This window comes from Pristiophorus japonicus, chromosome 8 (genome assembly GCF_044704955.1).
Source record: "Pristiophorus japonicus isolate sPriJap1 chromosome 8, sPriJap1.hap1, whole genome shotgun sequence".
NCBI lineage: Eukaryota > Metazoa > Chordata > Chondrichthyes > Pristiophoridae > Pristiophorus > Pristiophorus japonicus.
Window position 1 is genome coordinate 237,296,692 of NC_091984.1, and position 21,166 is coordinate 237,317,857.

The following is a 21,166-nucleotide window of genomic DNA, read 5'->3' on the forward strand; positions in this document are numbered from 1 at the left end:
TCCCTTTAAGCTGCACAGCGTTCCAGAAGTCCCACACAGCCAGTGAGCTGGCTTTTAAATTGAAAAAACTACGCACGTGTGGCATTTTAACTGGGCCATGCAGCCCAAGTTACGGGGAGCATTGATTGGCAGGTATTCATTGTCATGGGCTGCAACATCTCTCCTCCGCCTGTACTTTCCCATTCTCCTATACTTTTTTTTACTAACTAACATGTCAAGCTTTATAAGAACATAAGAAATAAGAGTAGGAATGGGCCATTTGGCCCCTCGAGCCTGCTCCGCCATTCAATAAGATCATGGCTGATCTGATCATGGTCACAGCTCTACTTCCCCGCTCGCTCCCCATAACCCTTTACTCCCTTATCGCTCAAAAATCTGTCCATCTCTGCCTTAAATATAGTCAATGACCCAGCCTCAACAGCTCTCCGGGGCAGAGAATTCCACAGATTTACAACCTTCCGAGAAGAAATTTCTCCTCATCTCAGTTTTAAATGGGCGGCCCCTTATTGTGAGATTATGTCCCCTAGTTTTAGTTTCCCCTATGAGTGGAAATATCCTCTCTGCATCCACCTCGAGCCCCCACAGAAACTGCACCAGGTGTGGCCTCGCCAAAACCCTGTACAGCTGTAGCAGGACTTCTCTGCTTTTATACTCCATCCCCCTTGCAATAAAGGCCAACCTTCCATTTGCCTTCCTGATTACTTGCTGTACCTGCATACTAACTTTTTGTGTTTCATGCACAAGGACTCCCAGGTCTTCCTTATTTGTTTTTTTTTTAAAAAGTGCTCAAAATCTTACAACAGTAATAAAGTGTTTCTAACACTCACCCACTCTTACTGCTCTACTTTACTGGTTCACACTGTCTACTCCCGACACCTCGACCTCAGAAGAGTGAGAAGGTTAGGTGTGGAAGCCTTGAATAAGTGAGGTGTGATCATGCAATACACAGAGGAACCTTTTCTTACCCGTCGGATCCATCTTTAACCTCTTGTGCTCCTTGCGGACGTAAACCGGGGGCAGTTTGGACTCCAGAATCGGGATCGTATCGTACATCAGGCACATGACCGGATCCATGTAGATGTCGTTGTCATCCTGGGGCGGAGTTGGAGGGGTCCAAATCTGCCACAGATAGAAATGAATGTGACCAACTCGCCATCTAATTGTACAAAGACTCAAATTCCTTTTAAAGTAGTGGGTTGTAACTCACAGGCATTATTTCAGTCTGGCCATCCTGACCACCTTTCACATATTCCTTTACAAAAAGAAATGTAAATAAATGTTATTAAAATTCTCTCAGATAAAACAGCAGTTTCACGATAACCTTTTCATTAACAGAGTTTCTGTTTAAGTGTTACAGATTTACAGCACAGAAACGGCTTTCAGCCCCACGGGTCCATGTCAGTGTCAGTGTCCATGCTGCACACCATCCCCCTCCCACCCTTCTTTATCTCACCCCATCAACATATCCTTCTATTCCTTTCTCCCTCATGTTTATCCGATCTACGTAATGCGCCTCAAGAACTTGCTGGCAGCAAGTTCCATATTCTCATCACTCAGAAGAACATGAAAAATAGGAGCAGGAGTAGGCCATATGGTCCCTCGAGCCTGCTCCGCCATTCAGTAAGATCATGGCTGATCTTCTACCTCAATTCCACGTTCCCATAACATAATACTCTCTGGTTAAGGACGTTTTTCCTCAATTCCCTACTGGATTCACTAGTGACCAACTTAGTTATGTCCCCTGGTCCTGGCCTTCCTCGCAGGGACAATCAGCAACCCCCCCCTCCCCCGCACCTCGTGTTGAACATTATTTCTCAATCGATGGGCAGGCATGTGACCTGGTTCACAGCTCTTGCCAAAGGCTGGCACTTGGCTCAGTTGGTAGCTCTCTGGCCTCAGTCAAAAAAGGTTCCAGCTTACAGCTCCCCTCCAAGGCTCTGGTACAGAATCCATGCCAACGCGCCGGGCAGGCACCGAGCGAGTGCTGCATTGTCAGAGGGGCCGCCCTTCACGTGTTAGACCCAATCTCCATTCTGGTTTAGGTGGATGTTCCGAAACCCAATTGTATGATTCGAAAAGGAGGGAGTTCCCCCGGCATCACCGGCTAACATTGTTCCCTCAAACAATGTCACAAAGAGAGTGTGAGCCGGCATTCAGCCAACTGCTGATGGTTAGATCTTGCTGTGTGCAAATTAGCCGCCATGCTTGCCTACACTTCAAAGTAGTTCAATGTTTGTTAAAGCACCCTGGGATGTTTCAGGCAAGCATGTTGAGGTGCTATATAAACACAACCTTTCTCTACCCCCCTCTCCCCCACTGCCCCAATTAACTTCAGCCTGTTTATTCCTCTTTATTCTGAGGAAGAGATTCTGCTCCGTGACTCCCCAAGGTGGTGCAACTAACATCAACTTGTATTTATATAGCGCCTATAATGTAGTAAAACGATCAAGGCGCTTCACAGGAGTATTATGACATTTTTAAAAAGTGATACCGAGCTACAAGTAGAAATTAGTGCAGGTGACCAAAAGCTTGCTCAAGGAGGTAGGTTTTAAGGAGTGTCTTGAAGGAGGAGAGAGAGGTAGAGAGGCGGAGAGGTTTAGGGAGGGAGTTTCAGAGCTTGGGACCCAGGCATCAGGAGGCACGGCTACCAATGGTGGAGCAATTATAATCAGGGATGCTCAAGAGGGCAGAATTAGAGGAGTGTAGACATCTCGGGGGGGGGGGGGTTGTAGGGCTGGAGGAGATTACAGAGATAGGGAGGGGCGATGGGCATGGAGGGATTTGAAAACAAGGATGAAAATTTTGAAATCGAGGCGGGAGCCAATGTAGGTCAGCGAGCACAGGGGGTGATGGGTGAGTGGGACTCGGTGTGAGTTAGGACACGGAGCAGCGAACACAGGGGGTGATGGGTGAGTGGGACTCGGTGCGAGTTAGGACATGGGCAGCGAACACAGGGGGTGATGGGTGAGCGGGACTCGGTGCGAGTTAGGACACGGGCAGCCGAGTTTTGGATCACCTCTAGTTTACGTCGGGTAGAATGTGGGAGGCCAGCCAGGAGTGTGTTGGAATAGTCAAGTCTTGGATGAGGACTTCAGCAGCGGATGAGCTGAGGCAAGGGGCGGAAACGGGCGATGTTACGGAGGTGGAAATAGGCGATCTTAGTTATGGTGTGGATATGTGCTTGGAAGCTCACTTCTCATTCAACTACGATAGGAACCAGCAAGTGGGCAACAGTGAGGACCCACATCTTGTACACCAACAAACTGTTCAGAGAAAGCTCTGTTTGCGACAGTAGGTACCTTATTGTATGCATCCTCCCGGCTGTAGGTGAACAACACGTCGTTCTCTTCATCCTCCAGTTGCCTCTTCTTTTCCTCCTTCAGAGTGTGCAACCGTCCAAACTCCCACAATCGCTTCGCGGCTTTTACCCGATCCTGACGTACACAAATGACATGAGCTGAAGTTAGTTGTTCTCTCACAAAAGCGCAGTCCTTGTAAGGGTGGGGATAAACTCCCAACTTTACTTCAGATTCTGCACGTTATGATTTTGGTTCTTTCGTCGCTAAGATTAGCAACGTCTGCTGTACTATTGGTGCAAGTTGTACCTATCGTGGCCACACCAAATGCAACCTCCGAACCTGGAAGCTGATGAGTTAATGGCCCTGAAATTCCGTTCGAGCTCTTCCCGCGGGCAAATGACAGAAAAAGAGAAAAAAGATGCGCACTTGCCTATTGCTGCTGTACCCGTTGGTACTTCCGAACCTGAGGCCTCCTGTGACTGCGCGTCACAGCGCGTGCACGTGCGCAGGCCAGGATCTGGAGACATCAGCCAATCAGGTGAAGTATAGATTCTCATTCATAGTAATAGGAGTTCCGTAAGTCCGAACTCCTATTACTATGAATGAGAACCCCCACCCTCACCAAACACAAGAAAAACTAGAAAATAAATTACATATTTAACATTTATTTAAATTAAATTTCTTAAAAAAAATATTTTCCCGACTTTTTAAAAAAGTTTTTTTAATTAAGCCTTAAAATAAACTTACCGTAGTGGGGAGGGTTTTTAAAAATAAAATATGTGTTTATATAACTTTATTTTTAAATGTTTGTGTGTTTTTAAACACTTGCGCCTGTAACAGTACGCTATACGCCTGCTTTTTCAGGCGCAAGATTTTAAAAGACATTTGCAGGGCAAGATATTTGTAAATATCGGAAAATCTTGTGCCCTCGCTCCCGATATGCGGATGATCTGTCAAGCCAGAAACTTGACAGATCGGAAAAGCCAGTTTGCAGCGCATGTGCATTGCACGCCGAAACCTGGCTTTTCCGATGCCTTCCCAGGTCCGTAGAAGCTTTGTACCGACCCGGGACATCGGAATTTCAGGGCCAATGTTCTGCTCTAGCAACCCAGCAGCCAAAGAGGTCAGGAGTTCAAATCCCAGTATGGCAAGCCGTGAATTTAAATTCAATCAATCTGGTCATTTTGTGGGTTGCACCAGAGAAATCACCAAGAAAGCTGATTGTAATTGTTGTAAAAACTCAAATAGCTTTTCATTATTGATTCATTCAAACACAAATTAGATAGGCTTCTTTCAGAAATTAATATTTTGGGACACAGTACAGGAATAATTAGAGACATAACCCTTGCCACTGGACCAAGGCCTAGCTCTGTCCAGCACGTGCGGTGGCTGATGTGCAATGGCCATCACACGTTAAAATAAATCCACGCACAGGCATTTTCCACCCTTCAGGATGGAGTTCAGGACCTGGAATATTAGGTCCTTCATTGAAACACCTTTTTTGGCGTGGAAGCAAGTCATCCTCGTTTCGAGGGACTGCCTATGATGAATTAGAGACATGACGTGTGAGGAGCGCAGCGAGCTCGGGGTGGGGGGGGGGGGGGGGGGGAAACAGGGGACTTTGGGCCTCTGGTTCCCAAAGCTCTCCCCCCTTGTCTGGGTCTGTTGTAGACTCACTGATAGAGACTGATCGCTGTGATTGGGCAACAACTCCAGTATTGTTGGGTCCTGCGACTCCCAGGGTGGGAGAAGGCGAACTAGAAGGACTTGGGTCTTCTTTGTCTAGCAATTGCTGTGTTGAGAGAAAGGAACCCCCTTTCCCAGTCTGGGCCTACATGTGACTCCAGTCCCACACTGTGTATTTGACTCTTAATGCCTTTCAACTGACCAACTAAGCACTCAATTGTAAAAACAAACACTGGAAGGCTCAGCATTATCATCTCAGGGTGACTAGGAGTGAGCATTGACTGTGCCCTGGTCAAATTAATCCAGAGAACAATTTATTTTTAATTGTAACAAATCTCATTCTGGTAGTATTAGGTGCAAAGTGCAGGAAGTTTCATGCAGGATTGTTATATATAGACAAAGCCAAGTGGTTAAAATCTTACTTACCTCAGGTGGCCTCTGTTCTGCTGGTGTTATAAATGCCTGAGTCAGCTCCAGATAATTCATTGCATATTTTTCAACTGGTGTAAGCTGCGTAAGTAATTCATTTCATTAGTATACTTGCTCAGACTGGGGAAAGTAACAAAAACACTTCAGTTATAGTGCACGTGTGCAATCGTCATTTCCCTTGGAAATGACTGGGACCAATGTATTCGTACAAACGCTTAATGTATTTGCTTGTATCAAATTCCTCTCTCCGTTATTTTAATGCACTTCACTTTAAATGAGTTAGTGCCTCTTAAAACTACAGGAAGACGAGTTCAATGCAAGCATGTTAATGGCTTCATACAATAACATCACTCCTAGGCTCAAGTGCTGAACGTCTCTTAACTACAAAGAGGAAAATTTAACTTGGCTAAAAACTGACTTTCGAAAGCACATGAGAGAGTTCAGGAGGGCAGTGGTGTCTTGTATTGCTGTAGCAATGGAGGAGCTATAGAATGCAGATTTATTGTACCAATTTTCTAAAAAGAGTGAATTCCCATAAATGTCAGCTGTGGCCCAGTGGGCAGCACTCTCGCCTGAGTCAGAAGGTCGTGGGCTCAAGCCACACTCCCGGAAACTTGAGCACAAAATCCAGGCTGACACTTCAGTGCAGTGCTGAGGGAGCACTGCATTGTTGAAGGGCCGTTTTTTTTTTAAATTAGAGTGTGCTGCATTGTCGGGGATGCTGTTTAAAAAAAAAAATTAGATGTTAAACCGAGGACCCTTCTGCCTGTTCAGGTGGACGCAAAGGTGAACATATCACTACCTGAAGATGAGCATATGATATTAATCTCATTAGTGGTGCATTTGTAAATGAACTTGCATTTATACAGCACCTTGCAGAATAATATCCCGAGGCACTGCAGAGCAGTAAGGAAAAACGGGCATGGAATGCCTTCTCGGAGGTGGCTGAAGTCACGACCACCAACGGTGAAGCAAAGAAAACGGAGGGGGGGGGGTGAGGCGGAAGCCACAGAAATGGAGAGTGTGGAGCAAGGGCTGGAGAAAATTAGAGACAGTAAGAGGTGAGGCTCTGTGGGAGGGATTCAAACACATGGAGCAGAGTTTATCGTAGACATTTACAGCACGGAAGGAGGCCATTCGGCCCATCGTGTCCGTGCCAGCCAACAAGGAGCTACCCAGCTTAATCCCACTTTCCAGCTCTGTGTCCGTAGCCCTGTAGGTTACGGTACTTCAGGTGCACATCCAAGTACTTTTTAAATGCTATGAGGGTTTCTGCCTCTCCCACCCTTTCAGGCAGTGAGTTCCGGACCCCCACCACCCTCTGGGTGAAGAAATTTCCCCTCAAAACCTCCTACCAACGACTTTAGATCTATGTCCCCTGGTTATTGGCCCCTCTGCTAAGGGAAATAGGCCCTTCCTATCCAATCGATCTAGGCCCCTCATAATTGTATACACCTCAATAAGGTCTCCCCTCAGCCTCCGTTGTTCCAAAGAGAAAAAAAGTTTAAAACTTGAGGGGTAAGCCATTAAGAAAATTACATACGAGCCAATTGCAAACTAGAGTATAGTCTAAAGACAAGAGTTCCGATGATTTGAGACCAGCAAACCTCAGGTAGTTAAGACCGAGTCAGATGTATGAAAGTAAACTACTGCACGCAAGTGGCAAAATCACAGGAAAATAAAAAGGGCTTGAAGTTTACTGTCTTAAACACTGCACTGATATCTTCCCCACTGAGAATGAACATCGGTGAGGTGCTGCCCAGTTCTAATTTATTCATTTAGAAATACTAGGCAATTAATTGTGACAAATTAAAGCTCTGAAACACGCGTCGTACGGAGAGAGTGTGAACAAATCCTAACAGGATTGGCATGCAGGCGTAAAACGGCAACACGGGGTCAAAAATCATCATTACTGTGGCACCCCGGTGCCTGCCACGTGTTCAGTGTTCATTTGCAAGGTTTTTAAATAGAATCAAAATTACACAGTAATTATTCTAATCCAAAGTCACACCCACTCACTCAGAATTTCTGTTTCCAGCACTGGGTGCCAGATTCTGGCCAAGAATTATTCAAGTGCCGTTTAATCTGCACATTGCTACACGGGTTTAAGTGAAGAGTGCTTCAGTAACTGGCTCAGAGGGCAGTGTAGCAAGGAACATTGTGTTCCCATCAAAACGCAGGTCACACAGTTATTCAACACTTTGTTCTCAAATGTGTAATTTAGCTTTGTGGAGGAGAGGAAGGTGTCCCAAGTTTTTTTGACACTAATAGATTTTATACAGAGCACCCCACTGGTTGTCATTTCGTTTGTTTAAGATAAAAGCTCACTGCCAGTCACCATGACATGAATCAGACTCCTCTGGGACCAAAATCAACACCTTAACACAACCAGTCAATAGGAGGCATGGATTCCAGTGCGTTTCTGTCTGCTTCTCCTCCTGCTCAAAGCTAAATTCACACTGTTCCCCCCCCCCCCACCCCGTGTACACACTGCCCCCCTCCCCCACCCTCGTGTACACACTGCCCCCCTCCCCCACCCCCGTGTACACACTGCCCCCCTCGTGTACACACTGCCCCCCTCCCCCACCCTCGTGTACACACTGACCCCTCCCCCACCCTCGTGTACACTGCCCCCCTCCCCCGTGTACACACTGCCCCCCTCCCCCAGCCCCGTGTACACACTGCCCCCCTCCCCCAACCTAGTGTACACACTGCCCCCTTCCCCCGCCCTCGTGTACACACTGCCCCCCTCATGTACACACTGCCCCCCTCCCCCACCCCCGTGTACACACCCCATGTACACACTACCCCCTCCTCCTCCCCCCCCTGCACACACTGCCCCCTCCCCCATGTACACACTGCCCCCTCCCCCATGTACACACTGCCCCCTCCCCCATGTACACACTGCCCCCTCCTCCGTGCACACACTGCCCCCTCCCCCATGTACACACTGCCCCCTCCCCCGTGTACACACTGCCCCCGCCCCCCTTATGTCAATGCAATGAGTGTGTAAACTAACAGATGTGACGGTGCAGCTCAGACGACTACCGTACGTAGTGAGTGCAGTCTAAATTCAGCCGAAAATACTGAACTCTGCTGTGACCCACTCACTTATTAATCATTCCCAAAAGTTAAGTTACAAATTAGGAATAATTTATTGTCGTTAACTTAATCACTGAGAACCAACTGTCCCTGCAGGTTAGAAACAGTTTTAGAAAATTCTGAACAATATATAATATTCTCTATTAGCAAAAGATTGACAAGGTTGCAGGTGATATTTAACACAATAGATATGCTGGGAAATTGTTCATATAAATCATTCTCTGGATTGTAATATAAACCGTTAGCAATGCAGAAAACGCCGAATAAGCTTACATTTCAACACCTTTGCACAAAGTGATACTTGCAGCTCTCCTCCTCCTCCCCACACAGAACACCGAGACCACTTGTATTCATACAGTGTCTTTAATGTAGTAAAACGTCCTAAGGCGCTTCACAGGTGCGATTATCACTCAATTTGACACCAAAGTCACATAAGAAGATATTGGGACAGATATTAGAATAAGGGGCCGGCCATTTAAAACTGAGATGAGGATGAATTTCTTCTCTGAGGGTTGTAAATCTGCTGCTTCGTAGAGCTGTGGAAGCTGGGACATTGAATAAATTTAAGACAGAAATAGAGAGTTTCTTCAACGATAACGGGATAAAGGGTTATGGGGAGCGGGCAGGGAAGTGGACCTGAGTCCATGATCGGATCAGCCATGATCTTATTGAATGGCGGAGCAGGCTCGAGGGGCCGTATGGCCTACTCCTGTTCCTATTTCTTATGTTCTTATGTGGTCACAGAGGTTGGTTTTAAGGAGCTTCTTAAAGGAGGAGAGAAAGGCGGAGAGGTTTAGGGAGGGAATTCCAGAGCTTGGGACCCAGACAAATGAAGGCACGGCCACCAATGGTGGAGCGATGGAAACCAGGGATGCGCAAGACACCAGAATTGGAGGATCGCTGGGATCGTGGAAGGTTGTGGGGCTGGAGGAGATTACAGAGATAGGGAGGGGCGAGGCCGTGGAGAGATCTGAAAACAAGGATGAGAATTTTGAAGGATGAGAATGTAGGTCAGCGAGCACAGGGGTGATGGGTGAGCGCGATTAGGTGCCTCAGTCGTTCCCGTATTATCCACATCCTTCCAAACAACACCGTGCGACAAACACAGGTAAAGGAAACATTTGTCGGGCTATGGGGAAAGAGGCCTCACCTGGAATATTGGTGAGGCCTCACCTGGAATATTATGTTCAGTTTTGGTCTCCTAATCTGAGGAAGGACATTCTTGCTATTGAGGGAGTGCAGCGAAGGTTCATCAGACTGATTCCCGGGATGGCAGCACTGACATATGAAGAAAGACTGGAACGACTGGGCCTGTATTCACTGGAGTTTTAGAAGAGTTTAGAATGAGAGGGGATCTCATAGAAACATATAAAATTCTGATGGGGCTGGACAGGTTAGATGCAGGAAGAATGTTCCTGATGTTGGGAGAGTCCAGACTAGGGGTCACAGTCTAAGGATAAGGGGTAAGCCATTTAGGACCGAGATGAGGAGAAACTTCTTCACTCAAGAGTTGTTAACCTGTGGAATTCCCAACTGCAAAGAGTTGTTGATGCCTGGCCGTTGGTTGGATATATTCAAGAGGGAGTTGGATATGACCCTTACAGCTAAAGGGATCAAGGAATATGGAGAGAAAGCAGGAATGGGGTACTGAGTTTGACTGATCAGCCATGATCTTATTGAATGGTGGTGCAGGCTCAAAGAGCCGAATGGCCTACTCCTGCACCTATTTTCTATGTTTCTAAGAGTAGGGGAGAGTGGGACCATATCGTATCGCTCTTTCAAAGAACCGGCACGGGCACGATGTGCTCTTCTATGAACACAGGTTGAGAAGCAAACCCTATAAAAGGAAACAAAAACATTCACCTGCTCAACGAGCGCAGCCAATCCGTCCAGGTGTGCAGGCTCTTCGTAGCTTGCACACCTGCGCCTCTCCGTGGGTTTGTCCGCGCCCTCCCTCAGCTCGGCCCTCGCCGCCTGGCCCGACTTAGCGTGATCGCCACTTTCCTGCTCAATGCTGTTCAGAGCCTTTTCAAAACAGTTAAGCGGTATTTTATTAATTGGCATATTTTATATTGCAGAAGGTTCAGTTGTAGTGTCAGCTGAGTAGTACTCTTGCCTCGGAGTCAGAAGGTTGTCGGTTCAAGTCCCACTCCTGGGACCTGAGCAAAAAAATCTAGCTGACACTCCCAGTGCAGTATTGAGGGAGTGCTGCACTGTCGGAGATGCCGTCTTTCGGATGAGACGTTAAACCGAGGCCCCGTCTGCCCGCTCAAGTGGATGGGCACAATTTCTAAGGAGAGCAGGGGAGTTTATCCCCAGTGTCCTGGCGATATTTATCCCTCAATCAACATAAACAAAAAAACTAAGACGTCTGTTCTCTCAGTTGGACGTAAAAGATCCCATGGTACTAAGAAGAGCAGGGGAGTTCGCCCCAGTGTCCTGGCCAATAGTTATCCCTCAAAATAACAAAAGCAGATTATCTAGTCATTATCACATCGCTGTCTGTGGGAGCTTGTGCACAAATTGGCTGCCGTGTTTCCTACATTACAACAGTGACTACACTCCAAAAGTACTTCATTGGCTGTAAAGTGCTTTGAGACGTCCGGTGGTCATGAAAGACGCTATATAAATACAAGTCTTTCTTTCTTTTCCATTAAAAAGGCGCTCATGGGCGATGTGTAGTTTTCCATCAAATTGATTTGGGGCGTTAGGGAGCTGGACTTCTGGACTGGGCGGGATGGCCTGTGCAAGAACATAAATAGCAGCAGGAATGGGTCTAACGGCCCTTCGAGCCTGTGCCGTCATTCACTTCTACATCAACTCCCCTTTCCCGCCCGACCCCCGTAACTGATTCCCGTGTGCCCCCTTGCACGGATATGCACACTCGGGCAGCCATGTATACCTTTCTTTAAACACCATGCTGGGAATATATTCTACACTATACCAGCCTGAAAACCATTTTTCTCTCATTTTTTTGGGGTGCACGGTCCCTTTAACTGGCTCCGTGACCCAATCAAATTTCCGCGCGTGCGTCACATTGAAAAGCCTGTGAGCGGCCTGGGCGGGGCCTCCAGACCGCCACGCGGCCACGCAGCTTAACGGGAATGTTGGTGAAAACTAGGCTGCTACGTTTCACCTTTGTAGAATGCCACAGTATTTACAGCATAGAAACAGGCCATTCGGCCCAACTGGTCTGTGCTCCACACAAGTCTCACCTCACCACTTCATATCCCTCTATTCCTTTCTCCCTCATGTACTTAGCTGGCTACTCCTTAAATACATCCATGAGCTCTACAATGGTTTTTGAAAAATTTTCCATTTGAAATTTTTGTTATATAATCTTGCTAAATGTTTACAAGTTTTGCTGTTTTTTTAAAAATAATGTTTGATTTCTTGAAATAAAATGTGGAAGAGAAGAAAAAAAGCTGAATTTCTGCTGCGGGAATCTCAATCTATTGGGGAGGAGAATATACACCGTTTATTCTGAACACGTAGCAACAGCATCTCCTTGTGGTCAAACCGTGCCTGGTTTTCAGCAAAGTAACATCCAGTTTACTGGTCAATCTATAACAACGTGCATTTATATAGTGCCTTCAATGTAGTAAACCGTCCCAAGGCGCTACACAGGAGCGGTTATCAGACGACCTACATTGAACAATGCGCGTGCGAGAAAGCAGCAGTAGGTATATAATAAAACCAGCGGTTAAATGGGTTCGCATACCTCCAAGAAAGGTTTGGTCTCTTTCGGCGAGATCTGGTTGGCTAAGGACGGCACCTGAGACAGCACGACAAACTCCTCCGCCTTCAGCTTCAACGCAGACTCTCCCACAAACGCAGGGATTTCAAACAGGTCACGCACTGTTTGCTGCAACAAAACGTCAAACATAGTTTGCACTGATTGTAAAAAGCCCAGGTACAACTGGATAGGTTAGATGGAGAATAACTGAGTAACAACAAAGCAGCAATCTTAACGATAATATTGAAAACAATCAGCGTGAAAAGATTACAATTGTCAGCTAAGTTTCTGAGGTGGCAATACACCCATGACGTGCACACACGCGCGCAGTCTAACATAGAGATGCAGCTGATTCAGCTTTTAATAAGTCAGTCGGCATTATATAGAACGTACAGCACAGAAACAGGCCATTCGGCCCAACTGGTCTATGCGCCACACGAGCCTCCTCCCATCCGACTTCATCTTGTTTCACAGCAAGGTCCAGGATGGAGGATAATGACAGCGAGTCACAATCACTGCAAAACTGAGCGAAAATTCAACCGGTCACTGGGACAGAGCACAATCACCATTTGGTTTAAACGGCTGTCGGACTTGGCTCAGTGGTAATACTCTCACCTCGGAGTCAGAAGGTTGTGGGTTCAAGCCACAATTGAGGCCCTAGCACTTAAATCCAGGTCGACACTCCAGTGCAGTGCTGAGGGAGAGCTGCACTGTTGGAGGTGTAGTTTTTCGGATGAGCCGTTAAACCGAGGCCCCGTCTGCTCCCTCAGGTGGATGTAAAAGACCCCAAGGCACTATTCGAAGATGAGCAGGGGGAGTTACCCCCGGTGTCCTGGCCAATATTTACCCCTCGACCAACAGATGATTTGGTCATTTATCTCATTGCTATCTGTGTGCAAATTGGCTGCTGTGTATCCCCTACATTGCAACAGTGACCACACTTCAAAAGTACTTTATAGCTGCGAAGCACTTTGGGAAGTCCTGTGGTCATAAAAGAGTTGATATAAATCTTTCTTCCATACAGGTTAACTAAATACAGATAAACGGAGAGAAAAATGCATCAGAGTAATGATGCTTGAAAGGCTACTGCATTCTGTGCATCTTTTCAACTCAAGTTCAAGTACATAACAGTACTGACCCTGAAACATCAAGAGATGGGTTCACAGACCATAAATCATAGGCTTGGGTCAATATGTTGTTTCGCACATGGTTTTGCCAGCCTCAAATATGAGGAATCTCATCAGTTTCTAGCTCGATGCAAAATGGGAAGCCTCACCACAGCAGAGTTTTCCGTATTAGGGAAAGGAACTCGTGTTTTACTGCACATTACTCGCCAGCCCAGTAACCAGGGACACGGACTGTGATGAATCCTCAGCTCGACTCACTGCAGGAAAAGTGTGCGAAACGGAAAACAACGTCTAGGTAAATGATTCAAAGTTTAAGCGACTCCTTTAGAGGAAGCCCCCAATAACCCAAAATGCACGCTCGCAAAAAACTCAAGAACATAAGAATTAGGAGCAGGAGTAGGCCATACAGCCCCTCAAGCCTGCTCCCCAATCAACAAGAGCATGGCTGATCTTCCAACTCAACTCCACTTTCCTGCCCAATCTCCATAATCCCTTAATTCCCTTGGGACTCCAAAAATCTATCGATCTCAGCTTTGAATATATTCAGCGACTCAGCATCCACAGCCCTCTGGGGCAGAGAATTCCAGATTCACCACCCTCCGAGTGAAGAAATTCCTTCTCATCTCAGTCTTAAATAGCCGACCCCTTATCCTGAGACTGTGACCCCTGGTTCTAGACACTCGAGCCAGGGGGAAACACCCTCCCTGCATCTACCCTGTCAATCCCCCTCAGAATCTTGTAGTTAAAATGAGATCACCTCTCATTAAATTGGTCCTAACTTCCTCTCCACTTTTCGCAGGACAGATTATTTTTCTCAAAAGCGCTGTGACACCGGACGCACTGGGGACAATTACCTGCTGTAAATAGGCTGTGCAATAGTTGCTCCCGTGCGAAGCCACGTCCCTGATCAAATTCTTTGTACCATTCTTGAGAAGTTTCTCCTCGATGGAATTGCCGATGACCAGTCTGCAGCAGAGGCGTAAATGGGAAGAAGGCGAGTTAAGAGGCTTCGCCCCAAAAATACTCCACAAAGTGTCTGGCTCCAAGATTTATGTTTATCTGCACAAATGTGAAGGCAGTTCATTCAAAAACCAACAAAAACAAAAATGGTGGGCGATGCTCGCAAGGCCGCATTTATTTCCCATCTCTAGTTGCCCTGATGGTGATGGTGGGTCTTCTTGAAACAAATGCTTGTACAACTGGGTGAGTTGCAGGCTCACTTCAGAGAACCAAGCATGCAGTGTGGGTAGTGTGGCACTGGACAGGCCAGGCAGGGTAGAGGCAGCAGGCTCATGTATCTGAAGGACATAATAGATCATTTGGAAAGACGTGGATTAATCAATCAAGGATGGATTTGGAAAGGGAAGGTTGTTTCTGACTAACTTGATTGAATTTTTCGAGGAGGTAACTAGGAGGGTCGATGAGGGCAGTGCGTATGGTGCAGTGTATATGGATTTTGATAAGGTCCCACATGGCAGACTGGTCACGAAAGTAGTAGCCCATGGGATCCCGGGCAAAGTGGCAAGTTGGATCCAAAATTGGCTCGGAGGCAGGAAGCAAAGGGTAATGGTCGATGGATGGTTTTGTGACTGGAAGGCTGTATCCAGTGGGGACCCAGCAGGGCTCAGTGCTGGGTCCCTTGCTTTTTGTGGTATATATCAATCACCTGGATTAGAATGTCGGGAGTATGATTAAGAAGTTTGCAGATGACACTAAAATAGGCTGTGTGGTTGATAATGAAGAAGAAAGCTGTGGACTTCAGGAAGATATCACTATACTGACCAGAATAATGGCAAATGGAATTCAATCCGGATAAATGTGAGCTAATGCATTTGGGAAGGTCTAACAAGACAAGGTAATACACATTAAATGGTATGATACTCAAAAGTATAAAGGAACGAAGGGACCTTGGTTTACAGATCCCTGAAGGTAGCAGGCCAGGTGGATAAGGTGGCTAAGAAGGCATATGGAATACTTGCTTTTATAAATCGTGGCATGGAATACAAGAGCAGGGAGGTTATGCTTGAACTGTATAAAACACTGGTTAGGCTACAGCTGGAGTACTGCGTGCAGTTTTGGTCACATTACAGGAAAGATGTGATTGCACTGGAAAGGGTGCAGAGGAGATTTACAAGAATGTTGCCTGGACTGGAGAATTTTGGCTATGAGAAAAGATTGGAGATGCTGGGTCTGTTTTCTTTGGAAAGAGGAGGTTGAGGGGAAACCTGATTGAGGTGAATAAAATTATGAAAGGCCTAGATAGAGTGGATAGGAAGGACCCGTTTCCCTTGGCAGAGGGGTCACCAGAGGACATAGATTTAAAGTAATTGGGGGAGGTTTCGAGGAGATTTGAAGGGAAATTTCTTCACCCAGAGGATGGTGGGGGTCTGGAACTCACTGCCTGAAAGGGTGGTAGAGGCAGAAACCCTCACCACATTAAAAAGATACTTGGATGTGCACTTAAAGTGTCATAATTTACAGCACTTACGGACCGAGAGCTGGAAAGTGAGATTAGGCTGGATAGCTCTTGGTCGGCCAGCGCGGACACGATGGGCCGAATGGCCTCCTTCGTGCTGTAAACTTCTATGATTCTATGATCAGCAGAACCTTTACTAGCCCGTAAACTAGCAGATTCATTGAATTCAATTTCACAACTTGTACTGGTGGGATTTGAGCTCCCGCCCTTTGCGGTTTTCAGAAAGAATTACCTCTATCAAATTACCCCATGATTTCCTCTGTTCTATTAAAACAAACTCAATTTTCCAAGTCTTTTTTCCTATTTGTATATACCCGGCAGTATACTAGTGAGACAGCACTCTCTATTGCCTCAAGACCCTCCCCCTACAGCATGGAGCCAAACTATTAACATCTGGATTTTTATATTCGATACCTTCTGCCATAAAATACGGTATTCCATCACCCTTTTTTTTTAAATGGTCTTATCCACTTGAGATGCTGCTTTTAAGGCTTTCTGACCTTAACTACTACATTTTGCTTCTAACCAGTTTACAATCCAATTTGTTACCATAATTCTTCATCCCATTACTTACAAAAGTGACTACACTTCAAATGTAATTCATCAGCTGTAAATCGCCTTACATAAGAACATAAGAAATAGGAGCAGGAGTCGGCCATTTGGCCCCTCGAGCCTGCTCCGCCATTCAATAAGATCATGGCTGATCTGATCTTGGCCTCAACTCCACTTCCCTGCCTGCTCCCCATAACCCTTTACTCCCTTTAGGGATCAGCTGAAAATATGAAGGCCGTTATACATGTCTAAGTTCTTTCTTTGATGTTCTCTTAACAGCCTCCTGTGCTGTACTTTGTTGAAGGCTTTCTGAAGGTCCATGCACACCGTATCCACTGCATTTCCCCCACCTGTTGCTTCCTCAAAGAACAGGTTTTTATTAAACATGATTTTCCTTTCTGAAATCTATGTTGGCTGCACCTAATGATTTTCTCTTCGAGATATTTAGTCAATGCAATTTAATTGAAAATTACAAAATTGTCACTACCACAGATATTAAACTAAATAGCCTGCAACAACCCGGTTTACTGTCTCCCTTTTATGGAATTATATTGGCCACTCCAATCCTCCAGCATACATCCATTCTCAGTAGAACCCCAAAATATAATTTCCAGGGCCTCCGATAGTTCTCTCCCCCCGCTGCCGCTGCCCCCAACTCCTATTTCTCGGGATCCGTGGATGTATTGAACGGAAGAAATGCTGCAATGACCGAGGTTCCGTCTTTCACGCGAGACAATAAACGGAAGTGGACGTTAAACATCCCACAGCACAAGGAGCCCCTCGATGGCCTGACCAACATCCTTCCCTCAACCATTACAACCAAAAAACGCACCGGTTAGTTCGTTCGTCACTCATGTCACGTTTGTTGGACCTTGCTGCGTGCAATTTGGTTGCAGTGTTCGCATACAGATCTGCAGTTACTGCATCTCAAAAGTCATTCATTTGGCGGTGAGAAGCTTTGGACACAGGGTGCTGCATAAAATGCAGGTATTTTTGGAATATTTTAATAACTGTACGCATTTTTAAAAAATACATTTCGCTTTACTCTAAAGCACAGCCACATTTTTAACGTGCTGTGGCTTCAGCGCGCTATTGACCATTCTCATTTTGCAAAAAAAAAAAGCTTTCCTTTTAAAACAATTCCAATGCTTGACTGAAAAAAAAATGCACTCCTAGGTTAGATTAAAATTGAGGTCAGGTGTCAAGTTATATGGGAGCGGAAAGTATTCGGAAAAATCGGATAGTTTAGGCTTCATATTAGTGACCATACACAGCACATTAACAGGTGTATGACCTCAGCCTATGATGTAATTGCTTCCTGTGTAAGGGCTAGGACCCCTCTGCAAGAAATGACAAACTCCTGGGGGCTGCTGTAATACACCACAAAGACAATGCTGGCTACTCAAAAGAAAGCTCTCACTGTAGAATACTTAAACAAAAAATATTAGTGTACAGCAATTAAAAATGATGTGCAAGTCAACGTGTACAGTAATCTGATAATCTCATGGATCGCTTATAAGATGCTCCTTAGAACCTACCTCTTTGACCAAGCTTTTGGTCATCTGTCCCAATATCTCCTGATGCGGCTCAGTATCAATTTTGTTTGACAACGCTCCTGTGAAGCACCTTGGGACATTTTACTACATTAAGGGCACTATATAAATGCAAGTTGTTGTTGTTGTTAGGATCTGGGAGCCCAATTCGAAAACTATTAAGCTGATACAATCCCAAGTTAATGTCAAAAAAGTTCTACCCAATGCGAGCTCTGCCCGAGACCAATGTAGTGGTCCCAGTGTACGTTAGCACGTTGCCAAACAAGGGTAATTTTCACACGAGGTTACAATACCTGTATATGTGGATATCTTTACACTTTCCGATTCTGTCGCACCATTCCTGGACCTGTGAATCCAGGGTTGGGTTCAAGTCACTGTCGTACACTATAACGGTATCGGCGTCTATCAGATTAACCCCCGCAGCACCCCCGCGGGTGGAAAGGATGGCACAGAAGATGCGCTTATCTGTATTAAAAAGTTTCATCAGCGCCTGTAAAGAGAAAGTTCACAAGGGATTGGACAGCGCCGCAGACACGTTACGCACCCGGCTGACTCGGATTAAAAAGGGGGAGCAGATTCCGCAGAATCATAGAAATTTACAGCTCGGAAGGAGGCCATTCGGCCCATTGTGTCCGCGCCGGCCGACAAAGAGCTATCCAGCCTAATCCCACTTTCCAGCTCTCGGTCTGTAGGCCCTGTAGGTTACGGCACTTCAAGTGCACATTCAAGTATTTTTTTTAAATGCGATGCTTGTTTCTGTCAAGAGACTAATATCGGACATCAGGGATAGGGAGAAACCAGCAAGTTACAGAGCAAACCACTTAAATCTACAATCTTTGCTATCATGGGTAGTCAGGGAATGGGGTGAAGCAAATTGGGTCAGACAAGAAAAAAATTACTGGATACGTGCAAAGTTTTAGAACCCATGCATTGCCATCATGTCGAAGAGGAAGGCCTTGTCTGTTCTTTCCCTTTAGAATTCTCTCCAATCACAAATATACAAGTACTCCAGTGTGGCCAAGTAGCACAGCTAGGGTAATCACAGGCATCCACTCATTGAAATAAATGGACAAAAAAAACATGTTGTTGTTGAGATTTCTTGAGCTGTGCTTCCTGCAAACGCCACTCCCTATTGGGAATCGACCTTAAAGGTCACCTTCAGAATGGGGATTTCGAATAATAACAGTAGCTTCAATTACTCCAGTGCAGTACTGAGGGAGTGCTGCACTGTCGGAGGTGCCGCGAAACCGTTTGCCTCCTCAGATCATCACTATTTGGAAGAGCGGGGGAGTTCTCCCCGGTGTCCTGGGGCTAATATTTATCCCTCAACCAACATCACTAAAACAGATGAACTGGTCATTATTACATTGCAGTTATTAGCTGCGGTTTCCGACATTACCACAAAAATATACTTCATTGGCTGTAAAATGCTTTGCGACGTCCTGAGGTTGTGATATAGAAGCGTATAAATCATCATCATAGGCAGTCCCTCGTATAGAGGATGACTTGCTTCCATGCCAAAAAGGGATGAGTTCACGGATGTTTCAATGAAGGAACGAATATTCCGGATCCCGAACTACATCCTGAAGGGTGGAAGATGCCTGTGGGTGGATTTTTTTAACGTGGGGTGACCGTTGCACACCAGCCACCACACGGGCTTGACAGAGCGAGGTCTTGGTCCAGTGGCAAGGGTTAACCAGGACGACTGGAGACCTGCTCTGCTGCACGGGCCCAGTGCGCGCACATATCGCAGTGTGGGCTGGGCCCGTGCTGCCCCTGGGCCCTCGGCTCTTCTGGCCCCAAACTCACACCTCTCCCGTGTCCTGATCACGTCATAAATACAAGTTCGTTCTTAATCAACTGTACATTTTTTTAATGTATTTTTTTGTCGGGATGTGGGTGGCACTAACATTTATTGGTCCATTCCCAGTTGCTCCGAGGGCATCGGGAGTCACCCATGTAGTGCGGGGCTGGAGTCACGTACAGGCCAGCTGGGTATGGGGTGGGCTGGTTCCCTCCCTGAAGGACATTACTGAACCAGTTGGATTTTTCCAACAATCTGACAGCTCCAATCTGGAGCTAGCCCACAAATGACCAGCTTTATTTAATTCAATTTCACAACTTGCCACGAAGGAAAGAATAGCACCTTTCACGACCACCGGACGTCTCAAAGCGCTTCACAGCCAATGAAGTACTTTTGAAGTGTAGTCACTGTTGTATTGTGGGAAACACGGCAGCCAATTTGCGCACAGCAAGCTCCCACAAACAGCAATGTTATAAGGACCCAGATAATCTGTTTTTTTGCGTTATGTTGATTGAGAAGTAAATATTGGCCAGGACACCGGGGATAACTCCCCTGCTCTTCTTCGAAACAGTGCCATGGGATCTTTTACATCCACCTGAGAGAGCAGACGGAGCCTCAGTTTAACGTCTCATCCGAAAGACGGCACCTCCGACAGTGCGGCGCTCCCTCAGTACTGCCCCTCCCAATAGTGCGGCGCTCCCTCAGTACTGCCCCTCCGACAGTGCAGCGCTCCCTCGGTCCTGCCCCTCCGACAGTGCGCCGCTCCCTCAGTCCTGCCCCTCCGACAGTGCGCCGCTCCCTCAGTACTACCTCTCCGACAGTGCGGCGCTCCCTCAGTACTGCCCCTCCGACAGTGCGGCGCTCCCTCAGTACTGCCCCTCCGACAGTGCGGCGCTCCCTCAGTACTGCCCCTCCGACAGTGCGGCGCTCCCTCAGTACTGCCCCTCCGACAGTGCGCCGCTCCCTCAGTACTGTGACCCTCCGACAGTGCGCCGCTCCCTCAGTACTGCCCCTCCGACAGTGCGCCACTCCCTCAGTACTGTGACCCTCCGACATTGCGCCGCTCCCTCAGTACTGCCCCTCCGACAGTGCGCCACTCCCTCAGTACTGCCCCTCCGACAGTGCGGCGCTCCCTCAGTACTGCCCCTCCGACAGTGCGGCGCTCTCTCAGTACTGCACTGGGAGTGTTAGCCCAAATTATTTTGTGCTCAAGTCCCTGGAGTGGAGCTCGAACCCACAACCTTCGGACTCAAGAGACGAGAGTGCTGCCCACTGAGCCATGGCCTCGGAATGGACAGCCCAGCACTGTAACCACCAGACTATCGTACCTGCAACAATCCACTGCTGATTTCTCCCATTCTTTACAGTTTGCAAACACGAGTCAAAAGCACTCGCCCCCTTC

General features: G+C 46.8%; 1 protein-coding gene across 8 annotated transcripts in view; it reads right to left on the reverse strand.

The window, feature by feature from the left end:
* ep400 (E1A binding protein p400) overlaps positions 1 to 21,166 on the reverse strand; it is a 180,597-nt gene that overhangs the window by 50,812 nt on the left and 108,619 nt on the right. For all 8 annotated transcript variants that reach the window (XM_070888131.1, XM_070888132.1, XM_070888134.1 and 5 more), the window contains 8 exons: positions 18,254 to 18,450; positions 14,234 to 14,345; positions 12,238 to 12,381; positions 10,380 to 10,541; positions 5,412 to 5,495; positions 3,300 to 3,434; positions 1,208 to 1,252; positions 966 to 1,119 (listed from right to left, as the gene is read on the reverse strand). In XM_070888131.1, the coding sequence (XP_070744232.1) occupies positions 966 to 1,119; positions 1,208 to 1,252; positions 3,300 to 3,434; positions 5,412 to 5,495; positions 10,380 to 10,541; positions 12,238 to 12,381; positions 14,234 to 14,345; positions 18,254 to 18,450 (1,033 nt within the window). The remainder of the gene's footprint in view (positions 1 to 965; positions 1,120 to 1,207; positions 1,253 to 3,299; positions 3,435 to 5,411; positions 5,496 to 10,379; positions 10,542 to 12,237; positions 12,382 to 14,233; positions 14,346 to 18,253; positions 18,451 to 21,166) is intronic.